Source organism: Tachysurus vachellii, chromosome 1 (assembly GCF_030014155.1).
Source record: "Tachysurus vachellii isolate PV-2020 chromosome 1, HZAU_Pvac_v1, whole genome shotgun sequence".
In the NCBI taxonomy this organism is placed as follows: domain Eukaryota; kingdom Metazoa; phylum Chordata; class Actinopteri; order Siluriformes; family Bagridae; genus Tachysurus; species Tachysurus vachellii.
In genome coordinates, this window is record NC_083460.1 from 34183288 (window position 1) to 34208760 (window position 25473).

The 25473-nt window shown below is 38.8% G+C and overlaps 1 protein-coding gene across 2 annotated transcripts in view; it reads right to left on the reverse strand.

Moving 5' to 3' along the window:
• Nucleotides 1–25473, reverse strand: part of adamts17 (ADAM metallopeptidase with thrombospondin type 1 motif, 17) — a 136893-nt gene that overhangs the window by 41928 nt on the left and 69492 nt on the right. For both annotated transcript variants that reach the window (XM_060884164.1, XM_060884156.1), the window contains exons 10-15: nt 22794–22944; nt 19947–20048; nt 19601–19746; nt 14715–14884; nt 10829–10956; nt 2907–3027 (exon numbers count right to left, since the gene is read on the reverse strand). In XM_060884164.1, the coding sequence (XP_060740147.1) occupies nt 2907–3027; nt 10829–10956; nt 14715–14884; nt 19601–19746; nt 19947–20048; nt 22794–22944 (818 nt within the window). The remainder of the gene's footprint in view (nt 1–2906; nt 3028–10828; nt 10957–14714; nt 14885–19600; nt 19747–19946; nt 20049–22793; nt 22945–25473) is intronic.

Genomic DNA, 25473 nt, shown 5'->3' on the forward strand with positions numbered 1-25473 from the left:
CATTCCTGACGGGAGCCTCCCATAGAGTGCCATCCAGGTGGGAGACTAGGACCATGAACCAAATTCGAGAGGGCCAACAAGGAGCAACTTACAGAATGTTGACTCTGTCTTGGTGCACTCTGGCTAGGTCTTGCAAGAGCAGAGCTACCGGGAAAAAGCATACAGATGGAGCCTCGGCAATGTAAGTACCAAGGCATCCAGGCCCAGAGGGACCGGATGAGAAAGGGAAAACCACTGCAAGCAGTGGTTCGACTCCATGGAGGTGAACAGATCCATTTCCGCCTGGCCAAAAATCTTCAAAATTTGCTCCACCATGTGGGGATGGAGAGGCCACTCCCCAGGCCTCAGCACCTGCCTCAACAGGAAGTCTGCCTCCCGATTTACATTCCCTGGGATAAAAATTGCTCTCAGTGAAAGAAACCTGGTCTCTGCCCAGAGCAGAATCTGCTGCGCCAACCTGAACAGGGGGACACTTTCCGCACTAAGAACAGACAGCATGGCAGCCCCTGAGGTGTGGGAGAAAGTGTTTCAACGCTAGAAACATGGCCCTCATCACCAGAAAATTTATGAGCTATGAGAGATGAGAGCCCTCTTATAGACTGTGGGCAGGGCGGCCATCCAAGGCATCCATCAAAAGAGTCCTGCAAGGGTGACACGCCACTAAAGTGGGAACCAAGACCAGGAACTGGGGTCTTTTCCACATAAGAAGGGTACAAAGCCAAGGGCGCATAACCCTTATAAACCTGAGGGGATGTCTACGAGGATAAAAGCCTGCACACCTGAGACAGAGCTCAAATGGCCTCACGTGAAGCAGACCTCTCTGTGCCTCAGCAGCTTTCACTGCTGACAAGATGGACACCACCCGAGTGGGGGAAAGTCAGACATGGCCGGGGAAATAAAGATGCGCTGATTGTCCGCAGTTCTTCCATGAAGACCACTTCTGACCAGACTTCTCCAGAACATAAATGGGTATACATAGATCCCACTGATTTCTCAACTGATGGCATTGTTGGACATCTTCCGATGTGGGAGGAAAGTAAGCGTGATGCGTCTTTCATTTGCTGAATTATTTTGGCTGACCACTACGTCTTGTTACTGTGCTCAGTCTTACCGTGGTGTATGACCTGTGACAAGAAACTGTCTTCCACAACCTTACTTTAGTAGCAGAGTTGGTAGTGGCTGTTCCTCACACAGGTTTAAGCCTCCTACACAGCTGTTTCTGTTTTAGTTAATGACTGTGTTTTAACTGACATATGAAACTGATGATCATTAGGACCTCCTCTGCATAATTGTTTCATCATTCATCAAATATCCCTGACTTTGAGTGCAAAAGTGTACAAAATGTGCAAGATGCAGGTTTTTGAAGCCAAATTGTAGTCACACCAAATATCAATTTGCTCACCTTGCATTTTGTAAATTTATAAAAAAAAAAAAAAATAAACAAATAAAATATAAAGCAATCTTACTTTAGAGCATTTCTTCACCTGCCTAAAAATTTGCATAGTACTGTAGGTACAGTAATTACTTTCTAGGATAGATTACTCATGTTTGACGCACATAAATCAAAGAGGGCTTTGGCTCTCTTGTGTGGTATGATGTCACATGATGCATCTTGGCCCAATTCTATGGAAAATCTGCTGTAATTTGGAAAACTTGCAGGCGCCTCAGAATATTGCTGAGTTTTTGTTTTTGTGTTCATTTCTGTTATTGCAAAATCAGAAAATTCTGAAGGAAAGGCTAAACAAACTGCAGGCCTAAGCTACAGTTATAGCATATAGCATCTATGCAACACAACTTCATGAGGCACATTAAATTTAAACATAGCTATATGCATATAAAAACTGTTTGGCAAAAATATCTAGAAAGTATGTTTTTTTTCCTTGGCTGTTGAGCCTACTTGTCTGATGGGCAACTACGAAAAAAAAACTACTAGCCTGGACATAAAATCTATCCCAGGTGCCCCTGGACTGATCCCTAATTAGTTTTGCACTGGATTTGTGGTGCACACAATTTAATCAAATAAAGAAGGGAATATAATTTGTCCAGTGAGTATTCAGTACAAACTAGCTGAAACCTAAATATATCATATTATGATATGAATTCATATCATATGAATGAATTCAGACATGTAAAAGTATGGTTTCCTAAAAAAATGGAATGTTTTGCCTCTAATGAGGGCAGAAACGAATACATAACTATAGACTAATTAGATACAAGTACATAACTATAGACTTAATAGAAGAATGAATAGTCTTTTTTTCCTTTCTAATAGCTCATACTTTCAAGATTGGTGATTCTGCCAGGCTAAATATCGCCTAGAACTCGGCATGAGGCTAATTTCTACCAGACTGCTACCAGAAGCAAATTCCCATGTCCTTTAGCATTTAAGAGATTTGTTTGTTGTGTTTGCATTCAGGCTGACTGCTCCAGGGCTGTTATAGCCTAAGCGAGTGGCCTAAGTAAAATTGTAAAAGTAATGCAACTGAAAAAAACTGCTTCGTTTTTTGTCCTTATTAAAAAGGATTTGAAATCTTTAGGTTTGCCTTCAGGCTTCTGGACACTTTTGTTTCTTTTTTATGATTGGCAGTGAGGACAGCTTTTTGTTTAACTCTGCAGAAAGGTCATGAGGGTCCAGCAGCTGCCATGGACAAAAAAAAGAGACACTTTAACTATGCATTAATACAGGTATCAGAGAATGCAACTGAGATATCACAAACACACACACACAACAAATGCAGATAACCAATTCCAACATTTTTCATGTCTTGTGTGCAAGCTAACATAAAAGACATCAGACAAAAAGACGTCGCAAATGAAAACACCACACACACATATTACTTTATATAAGGATGAATCATTGGCATATAATCCTTAATATGCCATAATATGCATTGTGTGTCTCTTACCCATGCCACTGCTGTGATTGAAATCTCCTTTGATAATTTTGCAGGACTTGCCATCTCCATTACACACTCCACAGCGGTCCTCTTTGCCTGAGGACCCGATGATCCCGTCACAGCCGATTTTCTAAAGCCAATGAAAGTTCAAATACAAAACAATTAGAATGGTACAATTTTGACACTATGTTTACAGACGTATGGGAAAACAAAGAGACTACTGAGTAGCAGTGAGCAGCAATGAGTAACAGTGAGTAGAGGTTCCTGCAATAGTAACTAATACAGAAGCATGATACAGTGTTTGCTAATCCTTACTGCAATACTGGCTTTTGAAAGACTTATTGCAAATGTCTGAAATATACAAATACACCTCTGAGAAAATAAATATGTTTCTGTGTCTTTTTGCATGTTAACCTGCTGTTTATTATGCATTGCTGCCTCGCTATTTGCTCAATGATGCATGTCAATGAAAATCTAGACTCTTATGGGTAATTCATACTTTAGCATCTGTGTTTAGCATCTTTTTTTTTTTTGTATATTTTGAGAAATTAAAATAAATAGAGAAGATTCCAAACAGCTACAAACAAAAGAAGTTGCAGGGATGGCCGGGATCAACATCAACATCAACATTTTCTGCAGGAACAGGATAGTCTTCGCAAACTCCTTTTGTTTTCTTGGCATCAAGATTTGTTCTTTAGATGTGAATTAACGAGTGATTTACATCTGAAGAAGTGATTCAGGACAACCAATAATCCCGGTCGCTTCTCAGTCCAGCTGTACACATGGCTAGACTTTCAGGCTATCTGCTCTTCTATTTACTAACCACCAGCTCAGTCAATTAAGCTCACCTGGATCGCATTACTCTGGTTGTATATAGACCTTGTTATTGCAAAGTATCTCTATTGTCTCAGTGTGTATTAACAAGCCTCAGCACTATTATACTGCTCCCAGGATTACCAAAAGCCTGTCTATTTACTTGTTGTGCCTGTAGGATTTCTTAAATAGCTTTCATCCATTTGCGATATAATAACATAGCATTTTATGTATGTGTTTTTGAATAAATAATATCAGGGATGTAAACTAATATGAATACATTGTTCATAGAAGTACTATTTCTTTCTGAACTTGAACTAAAAAGTATCTTCCAGGAATATGTAATAGTAATGTATGTCTAAGTAATTATAAGGTAACATAAAAAAAGGTTAAGAGTAGATAGAACAGTAAAGCAGATGCATATGGAGGCATTAAGTGAGTGGAAAAGCAAAGTGAAATAGATCAACCTTGAATTGTGTTTTAAAACGTGCAGTAGAGGTGTAGACATGGATATGGAGAGGAAGAATATTCCGTAAAATTGTACATATGGGCGATCGTTATTATCATGGAGTTAAAATAGAAGCCAAAATGTCTCTGGGGCCCTCTAGTGGCTGATTAAGGTACACTTTTTAACCCTGCTCATACCCAGCTTCTCACTGGGTATGTAGGTTTTCACTGTATGTAGCTCATTTTTATGTCTATGCTAGCTCCCTGTATTGATATCACTACTAGCAAACAACTTAAATGAACAAAGTGATGGAGGGAGAAGAGATGTAGAGGACATAACACAAGATGCAAGCCAGTCATCAGCCGAAAGAAATACAGAAATGAGCCACAATGGTTCGGATAAGCGGTGGAAAATGAGTGAGTGAATGAGTGAGTGAGTGAGCCACAATGGTTATGGAACCAGAATTATCCTCTACCAAAATAAGATAAAGACTAAAGTGTGGAGGAAGAAAGGATCTGCTGATGATCTAAAACATACAAGCTCATCAGTGAAGCATGGTGGTGGTAGTGTCATGGAGCTTGGGTTTGAATGGCCATTATATTATTAGCATGTCTGTATGTAAATATCAGGAAATGAAAGCTAAATTTCTGAACTAAAATCACATATGTACTATGGCTATAATCACATATTCATAATAGTTTGTACTCTAACCCAAATGTTTTCAGTGTATATCAAAAACAAGAATGGACCTTGCTGTTCCTATAATTTCAGAGGGGACTGTATACTGTCTTTTTGGACAGGCGCATGACAAAGTTTTGTCTCCTATGGGAAAGAGACTACAGAAAATGTACACTGCCAGATGAATAAAATCTTAAATGTTCTGTATTAGAAAACAAACAGGGATAGTGTAACTTTTTATATGTTTGGGGGTGAGGTCACACTTTTTGAGATCACTTTTGGATTCAGGGCTGTTTTCTTAGGCTTATATTATTGCTCAGTGCTTCTAGCCAAACCTATATGTTTGTGACAGCTTGATTTTGCTCTACTTCACCAAAAGACAATAATAAGGTGAATGTCTGGTGTTCCTGAAAGTCTCATGCTCCTTTAGTTTCATATAATGACAAAAAGATGCAGTGAAAGACCTTCTTCTCTGCTCAGGTTTCACTTATTGCTTAAAAATGTCATAAACAGCATGTCATTGGATTGCTAATAAGGATTATAGAGATGATCTCTGAGCTATTACATCATGAACGAAATGTGATACTATAAACAAGAACTCAACACAGTCCTCTCAAACACACAAAGAGCATATAAGTAGTTGTATAACTTTCTTCAAGACAGCCAACATTTCCATAGTGTGTGAATCAGCTAGATAGAAACAGACATAGAAGAAAAAAAAAAGGAAAAATCAAACTAAAGCACAGGATGCAGCTGAAGTGTGGACTCATTTTACAGCTATAGACTGGAGACTAGCCTTTGAAATGACCTCACAGGGGGTTTTCCACATGTACTAATGTGTTAAACATGAGAGAGAGAGAGAGAGAGAGAGAGAGAGAGAGAGAGAGAGAGAGAGAGAGAGAGAGAGAGAGAGAGAGAGAGAGAGAGAGAGAGAGAAAGAGAAAGAAAGAAAGAAAGAAAGAAAGAAAGAAAGAAAGAAAGAAAGAAAGAAAAAGAAAGAATTTGGTAGAGTTCTTATGGCAAACTGAATTCTAAATTTTTAAATGCCCTTGACATGGTAATAATATTAATAATATTACCTTGAAATGGTAATAATATTAACATTGTAATAGTAATAAAAAAAAAAATCAAAATATTTCCTTTCCAAATATTTCCTTATTAAGGATCTGCATAGCATTCGATTTAAATAGGCATAGTATTAATTAGCTAAGAGAAATTAATATATAAAAACAAATAGATAAAAAGACCCTTTAGAGAAAACCCGATGCTACATAATGATTTGATGCTATGGGAAAGTTTCTTTGTGGAAGGGGTGTTTGAAGCTCTGTGTGAAAAAACGCCAATCTATTGGCTCAAGGAGGTCATGTGCGACGCAATGCATGCCAGCAAGTCCATACAAGGGCATCTACATCACATCACTCCAGCTTCTTTGTCTTCAGGAAGTGCTTTGTGTGAGTTGGTGTTTGTCTGTCAAGAATAGGGTAAAAGAAGATATATATATATATATATATATATATATATATATATATATATATATATATATATATATATATATATATATATATAAGACTAGCCATTATTTATGTCTTCCAAGCTATTCGAAAGATGTGTGCATCCATGTCTGTGCTACAGCAAGGTGGATAACACCTTTTTTCATTGTTTGTCTGGGTGAGCAGCATGCACACGGCTCTCGTGGGAGCCACTTGCATGCATTGCGAGGAATTTTCCCTTCGTAAGCTCCAGTTTTCTCCAGCCAAGTGCCTGCACTGCATGGCTCAGGTTCCTGGTTGGTAGAGTTGGTGAAAATGGAACAAGAGATCCCTGTAAGTCCCTTTCTCTTGTCCTTTCCACTGACTCTGACATGTTCGCTTCTGCTTCAGGAGCTTGCTTCATGATTTCTCCCGACCAAATTGAAATGTTGTTATTGTCTGCATCAGGCTGGCTGTGGATGATGATGAGCAGGCAGCCACTGAATTGCCTCCTAAGAAGGAGCAATCAGTGGCACTTGAAGAGCTGTTGCAGGTGATTACACGTGCCATTTACAAACTTAGTTTGGATTGGCCTGATGAGCAGGCTTCTGTTGTCCGTTCTAAACTTGATGACTGCTACCTGACATCAGTCCATGCGCTGCCCCACTCAGAAAGCTCCATTTCTTTCCTGACTTCCACAATGAGCTGCCAAATTGTGGAAAAACCCATATTCTGCTCATGCGTTTACCTCAGCATCCTCTAATTATTCAACTTTTGTAGAGCTCAGCAAGCATGGATAGAGGTTACAATGGCATTTGTAAACAAAGCTTACATGGAAGCAGGCCAGGGTGGTGCAGCTCTGCATACCATGAAGGTCTTGTAGGCCTACCAGGCTGACCTGCTTTAGGGTCTTAACCCTGAGGTGGTAGCTGAACTCCTCCGAGTCACAGACCTTGCCCTCCATGCCACAAAGCAGATGGCCAAATCCAGAAATCCAGGCCATTCATCTAGCAGTTAACCTCAGCCTAGATCCACCAAGCAGGAGAGGAAGGCTAGTGTTGCTAAGGTGCTTGGTCAGTTGGAGACACGTTGAGGCCCCTGTCAGACCACCTGGCAGCATAGAAGCTTCTGCCAAATGTGTTTCATGGGTTCTGGACACCATAGAGAAAGAAAACAGAATCCATTTTTTCTCCTGTGTTTCCACCTTTCAAGGCCTGTCACCCACTATTGTCAGCACAGGGCAGGTTTCGGTCCTCCTGCAGGAACTGCAGTCATTCTTGGACAAAGGGGCCATAAAACACGTTCACCTTACAGAGAGAGACTTTTACAGGTTTTTTACTGTCACTACTTTCTAGTACCCAAGAAACTTCCTAGACTGCATCCAATTTTAGATCTGCTGCTCTGAAACGTACAATACAGTCATACAGGTTCAAGATGCAAACTATTTATCTCACAAATCAGATCCGAGGACTAGTTTGTGATGATAGATACGAGATAGTTTTGGAGATAAAGCGTGCCAGTATTGCATTCTTCTGTTCAGACCAGCTTTGTCTACACTCAATTTCACAAAAAGCATGGATGCTGATTGGACTCCTTTGCATCTCCAGGGCATTCACATACTCAATTATATAGACAACTGGCTTATCTTAGCCCAGTTGAAAGATATGGTGGCCAGACATTGAGATGCTGTGTTTGGTCTTTGGACCCAGAATAGAGTGTGCTTTCTCCTTCTCAGAGAACCACCTTCCTGAAGCCTGTGGGAAAGACTTCATCTCTCATGGCACAAAAATTGCCTGTAAATAAAGACACGTGTATCTGGCTCTGAAACAAATTCTCCCACAACTCAGGGGCTACCATGTATTAGTCTGGATGGCCATGCCACAGTAGCTTGCTATTTTATAGACATTCCCAAGACTTCATCTGTATGCCTTTTCCCTGGTTTGCCTCTGCTCCCAGGAGTCTTTGAGTGCACCAGGACAGAGTTCTCCTTCTCTTGGTGGCTCCATGCTAGCCCACTCAATTCTGGATTCTATACCTGATTTCCCCTAGATATGGAAATACTGGGTCTGGCACCTGAGAGGGACCATTGCTTAGATTCTGGGAGCTTAACGCCCTTCACTTTAAAGATATACATGGCAGCCATTGCTGCAAATTATGCGAACATTTTAGGGGCCTCCCTTAGGAGGCACCCTCTGGTCCCTCGAATTCTGCATGGTGCAAGAAGTCTGGGGCCATCTTGTAGACCACATCTCCCCTTTTTGGGCCTCTCTGTGGACCTCCTAGAGGGGCTGCTAGAAATCCCCCTTTGAGTCTGATTCTGAGTCTATGTCCTCTGTTCTGCTAGTCTGATGTCTGATATGGCTAGCTGGTGTTCTGCTCCTGTAGTTGCACATCCATTCTCATGGCCCTGTAAGACCGTAATTTCCCAGTTCTCGGTGGTCCTAGGGGGGTGCCAGAAATCCCCTTTTGAGTGTATGGAGTCTGCTTCTGAGACGTGTCTTACCCTAAAGACTCAACTATCATCTAGCCTTGACATCGCTAAAGAGTGTTTTGGTCTTACAGGCCCTATCAGCCACCCCCCTCCTACCTGGAGTTTATACTCTTGCAATGGACAATGCTATTTTGCATCCCACACCTTCTGCCTATTGCTTGAGCATGTCACGTACTGTACATCCTCTGTTCTGCTAGTCTGATATATCTGATATGGCTAGTTGGTGTTCTGCTCCTGTAGTTGCACGTGTCATTCTCACGGCCCTGTAAGACAGTAATTTCCCAGCATGTGCTGGCATTGGAATTGATGTTCTCATAGTGACAAACCATAATGCAGCATTGAGTTCCCTTGAAAGAGAACTACACTACACACTAGGTTATGTATGCAACCTGGCTTCCTGAGAAAAGAACAAGACTGCATTGCTTGCCACAAGCCAAGCATCCACTAGTGCTTCCAGTGTTGCTTTGCCACATGACCTCCTTGAACCAAAAGATTGGCCTGATTTACCGAGAGCTTCACACACTGCTTCAGCAAAGAGGCATTCCTATAGTGTGTGTCTTGTTCCCTTCTTAGGGAACAATGTTACATACATAACCTAGTGTAGTTATATGAATGTAAGTGTACAAGCCAATCCAATTCAAATTAATTCAATTCAATTCAATGTTATTTGTATAGTGCTTTTAACAATGGACATCAAAGCAGATTTACGGGAATATAAAATTTCTGTTTATTTATTTTTTATTTAAATGTATATTTATCAGTAATGAGTAATCCAGTGGCAATAAAAAGCTCCTTGTGTGATTATAAATAATTTTCTATCTAACTGTGCATGTGCATGTGTGTCTATTTGTGTGTGTAAAATATGGTACCAAATTGTTTCTACAGTACACATTTGACAACATTCCCATTCTTGTTGTATATTAGAAATACAATACTTGTTATTATTGAGGTGGTGATGGTATCACACCATGTCATTGTTGATTATTTCCTATAGCAGCATGTCCCACTATGTTCTATTTCTTATATAATTGAGCAATAATTTGTATACTATGGTCCTCTACGTAATTCTGTTTACTGCCACATCTGCCTGACATCCGACATGTGTTTTGTGTGTGTGTTTGTGTTTCACTATGCTGTCTCAGCATGTGGACAGTCTACATTAAGAACATCTGTCTGTATCTTCACCCTTAAAGATTCTTCACGCTCTCTTTTATTTTCCTCTATTTCGCTCGCTCTCTACCAAGTTTTATGAATGTAGTGAAGACACGAGACAGTGAGAAACAGATAACAGATGAAAGGCTGTGTGCATATGTGTATGTTTGCATGATAGAGAAAGAGAGAGAGCAAGAGAGAGAGGTTAGTAGAAAGCATGCAAGAATTGAATGTTGTGCTGCAGCCAAACCTAAGTGGACATACACGAACAAACATGTACATTGTTAACAAATGAAGCATCAGTGGAAAACAGTTTACATACAACACACACACATGCACACACACACACACCAACTACTGAGTCAGCAGGGATTCAGCTGTGAGTGAAAGAGAGCTCTGTGGGTGAGACTCTAACCACTTTGCACTGTGTGTGTGTGTGTGTCTGTGTGTGTGTGTGTGTGTGTGTTTCTATCTGCCCTATTTAAAAGTCAGCAATGATTAACAGAACCTCTCATCATCTCAAATAGAGCATCTTGAGTGCAGCTGTATGATAGTTACCACACTGAAAGCCATTATAGTGGATTTTAATGGATTTCCTCAAAAATTAAAAATGCTAATGTTAATTCCTGCAATCTTGAATCAATTGTTCATCAAAAAATGAACCAAATTGCTTAAATTAAGCCAAGTAGTTAAGACATGGTTTGCTTCTTTAGTTTTGTATTAATTTAGGGAAACTTATTGCTACCAGTTGGCACTGGCAGGAGTAATAATGCCAAAATATCATGTCGACAATGTTCATAGTTAACCATTAATAAATATTTGGTAAAACTGTGCATTACAAAAATTGAAAGAAAAAAAAAAAAAGTAAAAAGTACAGTACCTGACACCTCCCATGCACACACAAGTCACTCTCATAGGGTCCACACGGAGTCCCGTCTAACACACGCTCAGCCATCAGCATCGGTGCATCGCGGCCCACCGGAGTACAGTAAAGAGCACACGGCTTCTCTGAGAACACACACAATCATAGTCATTTATGTTATTTATCTGTGGAGTCCAAAAGTTTTTTTTGCATTCTCTTTTATTTATTTGCAAAGTTTTATTTTACAAATGATATTATCAGCAGTAAATTGAGATAAAAGAAGAATCTTGAATTTGGAATGTCTCCCTTTTCATTAATGACAGTTTGTGTGATAAGTAATCCATGTTAGATCAAATACTTCAGACCTTTTGCAGACAGGATTTTGCTTCATTTTAAATGGTCACCCAGAAATATTGCAGACTCTTTTATATTAAATATTACTTTTGTAATTAATACTAATATATTCAATGTACTGAAAATGTCCTGCTATTGTTTAAAAAAATTCAAAACTTCAAAACTATATATACATACACACACACACACACATACATACATATATATATATATATATATATATATATATATATATATATATATATATATATATATATATATATATATATATATATAAAATCCCAAATTTACAGTGTTTCTCAGACTTTTGGGCTGTACTGTATATAGTGCCATGATGATGTTGTTAGAAATCTAAAGAAATAGGTTACAAAGAAGGACTGAGGATTGATAGAACTGTAATACTGTAATAAAGAGTCAATAAGTCAAGTTAAAAAGTTTTTTGAAAAAAGAATTAGTAAAAGACAGGTTTAAGACCAAGATCATAGAGTGACACTAATTCAGAAGAATGCTATAGATGGTTAAGAAAGATGTTGGTGGTCTTGAACATATAGTTTGTTGGTCTCAAAGTGCAGGTTTGTCGCCACCAAACCTGTGTATTGGAATTTGATTGAAATTGTGTGCTTATGTACTGATAAAATAATATAACAGAAATAAGAAAAAACACAAGCAGAAGAGGACAGTGATGATGTATATGTTAAATCTGGGGCAACCAAAGCTGAGAAGTGTCCAGAAGGTTGTGAGTACAAATCCCAAGCCTGTTAGAAGGCCACTGTTGGCTCAAGCAAAGCTGTTAACCCCTCATCAACTTGGCTGTGTCTATGGAGGTTTTCTAACTTGGTTGTAAATGTAAAACTGTGTTCAGTCTCAGGTTCATTTTCGTTTTAGATGGTAGGGACAAAATATAGAAAAAACAGGAGAAGAACCTAGAAGTGTGTTGCAGCTTGGTTTTATATTATGGTGGGGAAAATGTCCATGTGAGAAACCCAAACAATATCAGGGATGGTAAAGATAGACAGCGTTTATTTTGTGGTGATTATTTGTAAAAATCCAGAATATAGTGCTGGTGCTGGTGGTGACTGTTAGCTTGACATTGTGTGTTGGATGTGTAGTCTGTGGAAGTCATGTTTGTAGGCTGTGGAGTAAAGTTTCCACTGATCAAAATGTACTGAAACTTGAATTAAACCAAATAATTATGTAGCAAATGAAGCTAGACCTCCAGGATACAGAAACATACATCAACTTTGTCTAACTGGTAGAGGAGGAGGTATTGCAATTAAAATAATAAGAATCTTAGTATCACACAAAAACCTAATCCCTTGTCTATGCAATCGATTCTGCTAATTATTTTTTACAGACCTCGAGGGCCGTATTTTCAATTCCTTTTAGAATTTGAGAGATTTGCCCGCAAACCTGGTTGTTTCTTAAGACAAATCATTAATTGTTGGAGGCTGTAATATACATTATGATCATCCCTAAGACCCCCCTACGATCATCCTCTGAGAACAGCAGTTGTGTCTGATTTAGATTCAGACTGAATCTCAGACCATTGTCTCATCTCATTTTAAAATCTGTCCCACATCAAATATACATTCAAACAGCTACTGCACAGAGTTGTCAATAATCTATGGTACTGGTTCAGCATCTGACCTGACAAAACCTGGTCAGAAAACTCAAGGCTTAGAGCCCGTGTACTGTGTACACTCTAGATAATTTAGCTCCACTTAAAAGAAAAAAAGAGAAAAAACTTTCAAAAAAGCTTCCTGTGCTATAAAAAAACTCTTAGTGCTGTTAGATCAAAGAATCTCTACCCTAATAGAGGTTTCATCCATCCATCCATCCATCCATCCATCCATATCTCCACATCCTCGAATATAGTGGGGGAAACCCTGGATAGAGTACAAACCCAACTCAAGGCACCACCGCACCACACACACTTACACACCCAATCACACACTACAGCCAATTTGATCTGGGGAGGAAAGGACCCCATGAGGAAAACTGTCTATGTCCAAAAACTAAAAGAGACACAAAAAAAATCTTTCCTTATGTTCCAGAGGTTATGGTTAAACTCAGTTACAGTGCAGCGTTGTGTCAATAGAAGGTCCTCACAAGGATAATATTGTGTGTGTGTGTGTGTGTGTGTGTGTGTGTGTGCATGTGTGTGTGCATGTGTGTGTGAAGGAGAGGCATTTCAAGTAAACATTTTCTTCCTCATCCTGTTATGAAAAACCTGGGTCGCATGTGAAAAGTTGACATTTGGAAGGCAGCTGAAATAATTTCCTCCAGTGAAATTCAGCTAAAGCAAAACTTGATTAAACAATGTGCAGAGTAATGCACTCAAGCAAAAATTAATACAATTTGAGAAATGTAAAGAAAAAAAATCCTCTGTAGAATGCTAAATCCTTTTCATGTGACAACCAAAGTCTGATGCATGCTGTAGGGTTTACCAAACATGTGCTTTGCAGCAGCTTGATCATTTGCAAGTTTTAACAGTAATAATGTCATTTCCCCTGCATTTTATTCCATTTCATTTTTGGGTTCCAGCTTTATTTTTTAGTTATAAAGACATTATAAGGACTCGGGTCCTTTCCTTATTTTCCTTTTAAAAATTCCTGTGGGATTCTGACAGGAATTACCTGTAAAATATTAAAATATAAAAAAGTTACCCCCATGAGCTGTTGTAGCGCATTCATAGGAAACCATGGGAAATATACAGAACTCCATAAATATACAGGGGGCTCTGTGATTAAGGCCAGAAGGTTGTGAGTTCAAATCCCACTACTGCCAAGCTACCACTGCTGTACCTTTGAGCAAGGCCCTTAACACTTAATTGTTCAGTTGTATGAGATGAATGTAAGCTGTATGCCATAAATGGTGCACATGGCACCTCCATAAAATTTGCATAACACCCACACAAAGCTGGACTGCCATGAAATGTTACAGTTACATGTTCAGCTAATGTCCACATTACAGACAGGGGGAAAATGTGATTTCAGTGACTTTAACCATGGCATGATAGTTAGAGACAGACTAGTTTGACAGGCAGTAAGGTGAGACAACAATCGTGAGAAAATCAACTCAGAATGCACAGCACATTGAAACTGAAGGCAGATGAGATACAACATTGGAAGACCACACTTCTACTTTTACTTACATCAATGCCTGTCAGTCAAAAAACAGAAATCTGCTCATAGAAATAGTTGAAGATAAAAAAAATAATTCCCTAGTCCTCATTAAAATTCAATATTCAATCTATGGCAATTCACTATGGGATACGGTTATATTCCTGCTCGTGACATAAAATCTACAGCGGCCTCTTGACGTGAAAAGGGACTTGAACCAACATACGCACGTTAAAAATACTTTTTGTGTGTGAGCAGTACGTAATTAATGAAAGTATGTGGCAGGTTCTATCAGTGTCTTTAATAGTGTCTTTACCATTAACATGCTTTAATTCCAAAGAATATTATGCAATACTCAATGTGTGTGTGTGTGTGTGTGTGAGAGAGAGAGAGAAAGAGAGAGAGAGAAAGAGAGAGAGAAAGCTCACCATCATTTACAACAGCTGTCCACAATTGGCTCTTCTTCTTGCCCACTTGGCGCTCGTGAGACTGGCACTGCTGATCTCTGAATGTAGGTGAACCCTTGGCACATGGAGGACCGTCACACACTTTATGCTCCACACTGCCCCCCAGACACTGTTTCCCTCCGGGACCAGGTCTACAACAGCAAAACATAACAGAAAATTACTTTATGCCTGTAAGCCTGAGTGTTTGTAAGGAGAGCGTTCATAAGGCTACATGACACCTGCATAATAAAATCAGTAGATTATTTTTTATGTATGTAGGTCGCATATACAGTAGATACTAGAACACTATTATATTTTATTTTATTTATTATTTACTTGTTTTAATTGTAATCACAGGTTTGAGGAGTGGTATTCCATGCCTTCTTTGGTCGACACACCTTTTTCACTTGGACTAATAGACACAAAGATCACACTTCATTTTTTAGGACTGACATCCATCACTTGGAGGCCACACCTCCATCACTTGGACTAAAACCTACAGAGGTCATGTCCCCTTTATTAAATACACCTGTTTTACCTGGATTAACAGGACTATTGAATGAGCCACACTTTCATCACTAGAACGCTCCATAAAAACTTGTACTGCTTTTCATTTAGCAGAAATTGAAAATGATTCATTTTAGCCAGACTGATGATCACAGGTTAATTACGGAGTCAAATATAAAGCAGATGGTATCTGTGACACTGAATGGCTCAGACTGGGAGAAGTCAAAGTAATTAGAACAAAACCATTAAGTTAGCATTCATTTCTAAGCAGCAATGATCTCATGATATGTTGCCTAAAAGAGCTGGAACAAGGTCTGCTTTTTCAAGAAAAGAAAATCGTTCAATTCATTCTTTTTATTTATTTATTTTTTATTAAATCAGCTGAACAGAAGTGTCATAAAGCGGTATTTATTGCTGTAAATCAAGCCTTCGTGTGATGAATATCCCCACTCATTCCGGCATATTCCACAGGGAAATCAACAAATCCAGGCGTTCTTGTGGGTGTAAATATTTGGAACTGATACTGGGGCAATTTATGATTTTGTCTTTTGATTCATGAGAGAGAGAGAGTGTAAGAATGAACAGCTAAACCCACCTTCTGTACTTCTGCTCGATGAGAATATTTTCATTTCTATATAATATGTCACTCTTGTGTATAATAGTATTAAAACTAAATGTACATTTCCTGAAAAAAATGTGAATGGTGCTTGCATGTTGCAAATCCCGGAAGCTAGTCGAGACGAGCATGTAACGTCATCTGAATACTCTTGAGGAAGTTTTCCTCATTTTGCTGAGTGTTTTGATATGTCACATGTCCATGTTGTGCTAATTTTTTATTTTCATGTGACATCACGTGACGTCATCAAAATACACATGAGGAAGTTCCCCTCATTGTTGTGAGTGTTTTGATATGTCACATGTCCATGTTGTAAAAAGTTTTTTGATTTTGCATATTTTGGGGGCGGGGCTGCGGCACAACCGGAAGACCAGTCGGTACACCAATTTAAAAGTTTGTTCAGAGTATCACCCTAAAGGAGCTGGCCGAGTTTGGTGTAGATAGTTCGAAAGCTTGCCGAGTTATAAACCTCCAAAGTTTATAATGGGAGTCTGTGGGGGAAAAAAGGCCACTTTGAGACCCGGTACCGGAAGTACCGATACTCAGATCACTTAGTAATAATAGTATAGTAATTGCTATATAAATAAATATAATAATACAATAATTGCTATAATAAATATTATAGTAGTTGCTTTGCAAGCACCATTAATAATTCATGTCCCAGGCATTTTTATTTCATGTAATGTTTGTTCAGCTCTAAAATAACTCTTCTACTAGAGTATTGTTCTTTTTATTCCTTAGCTGATGCTTTTGTTACAGTCTTTATCTTTGATCCTTCTCTTCTCATTCTAATTATCTCAGAACTGAAAAATGGCTGTTCGTTGATCATTATAAAACAATTTTAATTCTAAAACAAAGCCTGATTCCTTGTAGTTAAATTTATAATACCATGACTAGGACTGATCACTTAAAGGTGCAGTTTAAAATAGCATATGGAATTGAATCATATTATTTATAAAGGTCTGTTACACTGTTTTTGCCTTTGAAGCTATAGCCTTTCGTACTGATCATTTATAGCTTCTAATTTTGCTGAGCTTTGTCTCTTTCCCCTTTAAAACCTACGAAATTTCAATAAAAGGGATGGAGTCAAGTAAGAGGAGGAGGAAGAGTCATCAAATCATCGGAGATCAACTGCTCATGGGAAGATATTTACAAAGACTTTAGATAAGAGAAACTTCTATAACTTGGTAGATGAATTAGCTCTTTTGCAAATACAAAACTAACCAACTAACTAAATAAATAAATAAATAAATAAACAAAAAACATCAGACATACCTGCTAATCAACTTGACTTAGGGAAAATAACTATTTCTTTTTTTTTTCTCTCTCTCTTTTTTTTAAAATATGCTATAGCAATGTATATAGTAACTTCTTTAGGAATAACTTAAGGTTTAAATCTGCTTTAAGATTTGTAAAGCAGGATACAAATAGGGTTTCTACTGATAATGACTCAAGTGAATTGTCAATTTTATAAAAATATTCCAGCACTTACCCAAATGCTCCACTATAAACATGCTGAAACAAAGATAAAAAAGTGTGGTACATAATGAGTTGAAATGGAATAACTGGAAAAAAAAAACTAAACTGTGGTATTATGTGGCACAATAGAGCTTCCTGAGGGATCAGAGTTGAGGTCAGTATCTGGTCCACACCATGTGTGATCCGGATGATCGTCCATGTTATGTGTAGCTCTCTAGAGCAATGGCCTGTGACCAGAAGAAGTGACCTCTATTTAAAAGCTCATAACTCTGTCAGTCTGTTTTGGTACCACAAAGAAGTGAATTAGTCTCTGAGCCGCTGCAGCCATGTAGGAACACGTTTTTCTGGCCCAAGGGCTTCCTCTCACTTTACACACAGACAAAACCGCAGACTAGATCATAATCCTGAGGTCTGAAAAGCTGCAAACGGGGTCGAGACCTGGGTTAAACATTCAGTCTTCCAGAACTCTCACTGCTGCCATCAATGCTAAGTTTAAGTTTATAATGTTTCTAAAACTTCTAACAAAATCTTTTCTTTTTATTGTTTAAGATGAAGAGCTTTTGTATGCACATTCCCACTCTAGTTCCAAAATTTGTGTCGGTTGGCTCAGGAGCATTTCTGGTAAATTATAAATAAATTAGCCATTAGGATATTTTTTCATATAGCCCAAAATGCTCCAGACTGATCCACCTTGGATGGATTATGGGCTCATGGAGAACATCTCCAATTGCAGCACAGACCTGCTTATGCAAATTTATGCACAGAACTGCTTTTTCCAAATAAAAAAAAATCCCTTCATTCCTCTTATGAATGTACATTATGTTTATGTTTACTTCAATAGTGTATTATTTACTTACATAGCCTTTACTCGGTTTCCGAGGTTGTATAGCGTTTTGCGTTTTATTTTCATTTTTTAACATTATCTACAAAACATCACATTGTAAATGCAGACCACAACATGGCTTTTGCACCAATCCTGAAATATGAAATAACATGACACCCAAGCATTGCTCATTGCCCATCTCCTGGAAGCAGATTGCAGATTGCTATCCCACACGGTGCGGTCACACGTGACATCACATGAAGCCAAGGTCAAAAAGTTTAAGATGAAACAGAGATCAATTTCCCAGAACATGGGATTAAACGAGTATGCAAAGGAGTGTGTCTATGAGTTAAAATTAACATATAAATCACTTTATTGTATAAACTCGACTAATGTTTCAGGCACTGTAATAAAGGAGACTGCAGACAGCAAGTGTACAGCTGACCTTTCACCTACAGTACATTACTGTACATGTTCCTCAGTTATAGCCAGTTTGAAAATATCTAAATGAACGTGATTTTGCTCCTAATATTAATAATTAATAATAATAAATGAAATAAATAAATAAATAGATAGATAAATAAATAGATAAATAGATAAATAAATAAATACTGTTTTGTTTTATGTCATAGCAGATGCAAAACACACCTACTAATATAGAAAATACAATACTTAATCCCTCTGGACCACCTCTTGTTACAGCACTGCATCCTGTACTGGCAAAGAGCAACAAGAGGATTTTCTACTCATCCAAGGAATTATTACATCCTGAATTTCCATGCCAAACACACACACACACACGAACACACACGCACACATACTCCAGCAGGCTGATTGCCATTGTGAACTAACTCTCAAAGTGTCAAAATCATCAGAAGTGTAATAAGGGAATTCAATTTCTGCCAGAATTCAAACAAAGCCATTAAGCAGTTCAGGTTTGGAGTAAGTCGTGACTGTGACTGTCCTGAGAGAGCAGTGCTGCAGAAATGAAACATGATTTAAAGCGTGTTCGTGGACTGCAGGATGAGGGTGTGTTCAAGAAGATCCAGTAATTCTTTAGGGATATGAAATAACTGCTTTGTTTATTATGCTAGTTGTGGGATTTTACATTATGCTGGAGCAGGGGAAATTATGTAGTATAGGCTGGAATTTATATACAATACAATTAAAGTTCACATTTGGACATAATTTTACAATTTGCACGTTGTTTATTAGCCACACCTCATCACTGTAACAAATGGGTTAAAAACAGTTAAAGAGTCCATGCCTTCTTTTGTCAGGATAGACAGGTTCAAAGATTATGCATCATTATACAGACACCAGGACTTAGACCTTGCCTCTGTTGCTTCAGTCAACAGCTCTGTAACTTACTTTGGTAACCCACATACAGTACATGTATTGTATCATACTGTGTGTGAGGATGTTTGTGTGTGTTTGGCTTACGGAGGGTTATCGCATTTCCTCTGTCTGAATCGAGCTCCGGTACCACAAGTCCGACTGCACATGCTCCACTGGCTCCATGAACTCCAGTCTCCATCCACGTGCTGAGGGATCGGGGTCTTACTGACACACTCACCAGCTCTGCACCACTAACATATACACATACAGACACAATACACATACAGACACAATACTTTCATACAGAAAGAAATTGGTACAGGAACACTGTTACTACAATCATTCATGCATTACTTCTAATATTTACAATGTCCTTTACATCAGAAATGTAAACTTTTTTTGCACCTAGGGGCTTCTTTCTGGGACTACTTAACCTATAGAGGCTCGCTACCTTATCAGAGCCGCACTCTGTACCGTCCAGAGGTGGATCCAGTTTGGTCTTACAGGATGTATCTCCTTCCACCAGACACCACAGGCCTGCACACATCAGGTGCTGAAATCACATGACCACCTGGGTTAGCTTATCATAACTTTCATAGCTATTTCTCAGTTAGGACCATCAATGCAGAACCACTGCCAAGTTCCTGTCAATGGAATGCAGAGCATTTAAACAACAGGTGTGTGAGTGTGCTCATGTTCCATATCTTTTCCTCACCTGAGGCACCTCCTGAACATCACTCTGGTATCCAAAACCTTTTATTTAATCTGCTAGACGGTGTGGCAAACCTGATACTCATGAAACTGTGGATTAAGAAACAAAGAAATGGAATTGTGCCTCACTTACAGCCTCTACTGCTTCCAATGATTTTGAACAACAAGCTAAAAAGTGAAGATAAATATGCTACAATATTTTATTGTGAGAATATGGCTGAAACAATGGCAGGGGCACCAACAGGGATGGTAGACCAGACCAGAAATCCAATATCATGATAGAAGAAAAGAAGAGACTTCCCTTGTCCTACTAATGACAGAAATTAAGGATGAGGAAAAACCATCCTTTTGTCACCTACTGCCCTTATCTTTATGGTAGTATTGCAATGTGTAAAATGGACACACTGGAGAAACAAAGAAGATGGTGCTTCATGGTTAAAAGCAAAACCTTGGCTTTAGTCCAACTGGGAGCCTCTGGCAACAATAAAACCTACTAAACTCATGGCTACTGTCATAAATTATTTGTCCTGACATAACTTCATGCCACTCTACACATAATTTGTATGTTTCCATCCCATTATTTCTACAATCAGAGGCAAGCTCAGTCGAGAGAGACGTCAATCGAACCTAAATGCAAGTAACAGCTTAAACCTGCACAAGAATGGTTAGGGGCATCAATCAACCTGTGAATGAGAGATTAATTAAAGCCAATACTGTATGATAAACTAATACTGTAAGCTAGGTGACCTGGCTGGGATTGGTGTGGACAAAAATACAAACTACCCTTAATACGCCCTTATTTATAGTCTCAGTGCTGGAACATCAAGTTCCAAAAAGTACACTACCAGTAAAGGAAGATAGAGAAGACGAGTAAACGATTCCTGCTTATACACTCCCCCAGTCTCATAAAGCTGTCAGCAGGACAGATCCAGAGATTTACTTCCTGTACTCTTCCTCAGGACAGAAGAACTAAGGTAATGAATGAAAGGAGTGAAGAACAACCTGGACATTCTGCCTATTCAGTGGCCCCAGGGATCATTTTTTTGTCTTGCACAATCTCATGAATGCTGTTAAATGCACATGCACAAGAAGACAGCTCATCTGTCCACTTGTAAATAAGGGTTTCTTAGGGTTTGTTGGACAGTTGAGGGTATTTAGCATAATAAAGTGGTTTACCGTGGAACCCTTTATGAAAGTTAAACCCACTGTTGTAGGGTTTCGCACAGAACCATCAACGATCCTCCCATATTGGGCTGCTTAATCCTTTCATTCATCCTCAGTAACCATGTGGTCATGGCGGATTCAGAGACTATCCTATATATATACACACATAACAGAAGTAGGGAAACTGCAGCAATGAGGCACCTGCTATGCCACCGATGCCACCCTGCTTAATTCAAAGATGATTAAATGATTGAGTGATTATTTTGTTTCCCAAAGTGTCACTCATACAGGGAGTACTTATGCCCATGATTATTTATGCTTCAAAATTCACATTTTTCAAGTGTAAATATCATGCTTATCTGTAAACAAAGAAACAAAGAAACCTTAAAAAAGAAAAAGAAAAAACTCAGTTTATCTGGATGGCATCTTCCATTTGGCTGATGTGCGGCAGGAACAGTTCTCACTGGAAAGTGCCAGTTGGTACATACCCAAAAGTTATTATTGGCTGTAAAAACAAGGATTGGATTAAAAACCGAAACCTCTGTTTGATTAAAAGTGTCTACCGGACAGATTTCTGTTTCAACTGTACAATAATTTTTATGACATATTTCAGTTTACTATAAATCCTGATGGGTTTGTAGTTAATGATATACGCTCTTTTTTTACTGAAATCCGTGTTGGAAGCAGTTAAGGATGAGTTTGAATATAAAACAGAAATGGAAAGTATTCAAAGAAAATCCAAATGTGCCCTGATGGAAGGTTCTAAACAAGGAAATGATTAACAGACAGTTTCATACTTTTCTATGCGAATGAGGTAGAATCAGAGTAAGGACAGAGTTCTAATCAGAAGAGAGACAGAGCTGATTAGTGATCACCGATCAGAGGGTTAGGAGTTTTGGGCAGTTCTGTGTTTTAAACTCAATAGCATAGTCTTTTAACCGCTGTACTTCTGCTGCCCAGGACCCTAGATTTATACAAGACATACTGGAAGCTCTAAATACTTTAGCTCATGATCATTTTTTTGTCCATGATTTTTTGGCTTTTCTGTCTGACAGCTGACTGACTGAATGGCTGTGTTGCTGGCAGAGAAATGCTGTAATTGTGCAGGGAGAAGCATTTGCTTACAAATGTGAAATTGGCCATGGAGTGAAAATTAGCAGTGTTGAAATACACTGATTTTCCCAAGGTTCTGTCCTTGAGCTGTACGTTCATAGTGAAACAGCTCATAGTGAAACAAACAAAACTAAAAAAAAAAAAAACTGGCAAAATGACAAATCTCCTGTAATAAATTGACTGACTGGCTCAGTAAAAGTAATGCTCAATTTAATGACACCTCCATCGTTCTCAGATTGTTTCGCTGTTGCCAAATCCTATAATGCTATTATTAAGTGAAAAAGGAAAGTGGGTGAGTTTTGCCACCCACCTCCATGTTGGTGCAGAAGGTTGCGTTGGTGCCAAACAGAATCTGGCACTGTTCATCTGCGCTGTAGTGCATGCCAGGAAGCTTCGCGGGAAGACGCACCAGGTACCGACTCCGTGGGTCTGTGTGCAACAGGCAGGAACTGGCCTTTGATCTGAGAAATAAAAAAAATAGGGAAAAGGAAAAATAACTAAAACGTCTCTTTCTAAATGATTTTGTTGAGCTACGTGCTGTGCAGTGAGGTCAGATTGATTAATACTAAAAAAAGACTTAAATAAAAAGGAAAATAGATTAATTAAAAATTAAATTAAAATTTTTTAATTTAATTAAAAAATTAAAATACACAATCAGAAATGTGACCTTGGGCTTAGTGGTTTTTCAGGCCTGCCCATTATAAAGTCACAGGAACCAATCAGACAGAATCACATAAGCATGCACAGACCCGCATCACATAGTTTCTTTTCTACTTTCCAACTTCTACATGCTTTTCTCCAACCAGACAACTCTAACCAGACATCAAATCCTCCAAAAAAAAAATTTGAACGTGACAAGAACATGGCTTGTGTCAGAGATTTCACATTGTTACACTGCTGCATTTTTTCACTTAAAGAAGCTTTCACACTAAGCTATGTTCCAAAAAAGAGTGTTGGCACAGAGCTGAAGCTTGCATTGCAGAAAAGGAAGACAGGTTCCTGAGAATGCCTGGCACCTGATGCATGGGAACAGCATCATCGAGTGTCAGCACAGCACAGATGCCGCCACCACCACCTTTAACTGTCTCTGACATTCACATCACAAGGTATGAGGGTGAGGGTGAAGCCTGATGAATGTGTGATGGTGAAATCTGGCATCGGGTCTATGACACTACACTGCTGTCATTTTAAAGATTTAAAACATTTTTATTATACCTTGGCATATTATACCTGTCCACACTTTACTATACAGTTAACCCTGGGTCATTCTAAACCCCTGGTTTAATCCTGTTGCATGTTTCAATCTACCCATATTATACCAAGGGTTAATAATTAATCATTTTTATTCAGAATCTGTTTCGCACTGTACATCATTAAACCCTGGGTTGACGTTCTTATTTGAATATTTGTGGTATCAACAACCATGACTGGATAAACACAGCATGTGGCCACTTTAAATAACAACTCGTCTCATGCTTTTACATACTGTAAATGAAAACAAAAGTAAGGGTCTGCTGTTCTTGGTCCAAACCAAGTATTGTTATCTTTCACAGCTTTCTAATCTTTTTTTGGACATTTTTTTGGACATCTTTTTTTGGACAGTTTGTCACCTAGTTGACCAGGCATTCAATGATATCCAACTTCCACTAAATGTTCAATGTCATGTATTTCTTCCTCACTATGTCACACACTCCCATGATGTTCAGTGTTTTGCTGAATATCACCGACAAGCCGTTTTTTTGCTGAATATCACCGACAAGTGTTGCTACATCCTAGTTTTCACATGACTTGAGGCAAAATTTCTGGCTGGGTTTTTGTTGCTAAGTACCACATTGTTTCACACTAAACATTTTGGAACTGCAACATTGGCTTAACATTGGGTAAGCAGTGCTAAGTCTGCTTCAGTGCAGAGTTTCATAACCCTGGGCAAAAAGGCATTCTAAGCCTGCTTCGGTGTGATTTACGGTGTGAAAGAGTTCCTCTAGGTGAGGTTTAAAATAGCTGAGGTTAAGTGCAGTGTGAAAATCCATAAAGCAGACTGTAGAACAGACCTGGTCCTGTATTCATAAATATTCTTAGAATGATCTCAGAGAGCTCCAAACTTAGCTTAAAAATTTGAAAAAAATACAAAAGGAATCTTTGTTTAAGAGTGATTCAGGACCAGTCTCAAGGAAAATACAAAAGCTTTTATCTTTTTATCTTTTATCTATCACAGAAGTGTGTACACCCTTCACACTTTTGTAAATATTTCATTATATCATTTCATGTGAGAATACTGAAGAAATGACACTCTGCTACAATATAAAGTGAATTTACAGCTTGTATAACAGTGTAAATTTGCTGTCCCCTCACAATAACTTAACAGAAAGCCATTAATGTCTAAACCGCTGTACACAAAAGTGAGTACACCCCAGGGTTTCCCGCAGCACTTTGCAGTTCGGGCGGCCCGCCTAAGCTGGGAAACTCTACCGCCTTAAATAGGTCGTCCAAAAAAAAAATTCCGCTGCACAAAAGGCCGTCAAGTGCATCTCGGAGAATAACACGGACGCGCTTCACACCACAAGCGGGCACGCGCGCCACACGGCCGAAATGAGAGAAAGACGTGGTCTGTCACTGTCTGGGGGATAACTAGCCAGTTGATAAAACGCGTGTCCGTGAGAACTGTAAGTGGACTTATGTTTTGGGTTTATTTAAGCCTGTTATTGTATTAGTCTATAGTTCTTGCAAATTTAAAGTAAGTTAGCTGGTGATTTTCACCTGCTAGCTAGGTTGCACGTGCCTGTTTTTAATCATTGTTAAACATAGTACAGAGTCTGTGGTCTATCTCACAAAGAAGCCCCGCCCCCCGGGCCCCGCAAACCTCGCCCAACCCTACCGCCTTAACTAACAAATTTTCTGAGGGAAACCCTGGTACACCCCTAAGTTAAAATGTCCAAATTGGGCCCAAAGTGTCAATATTTTGTGTGGCTGTCATTATTTTCCAGCACTGC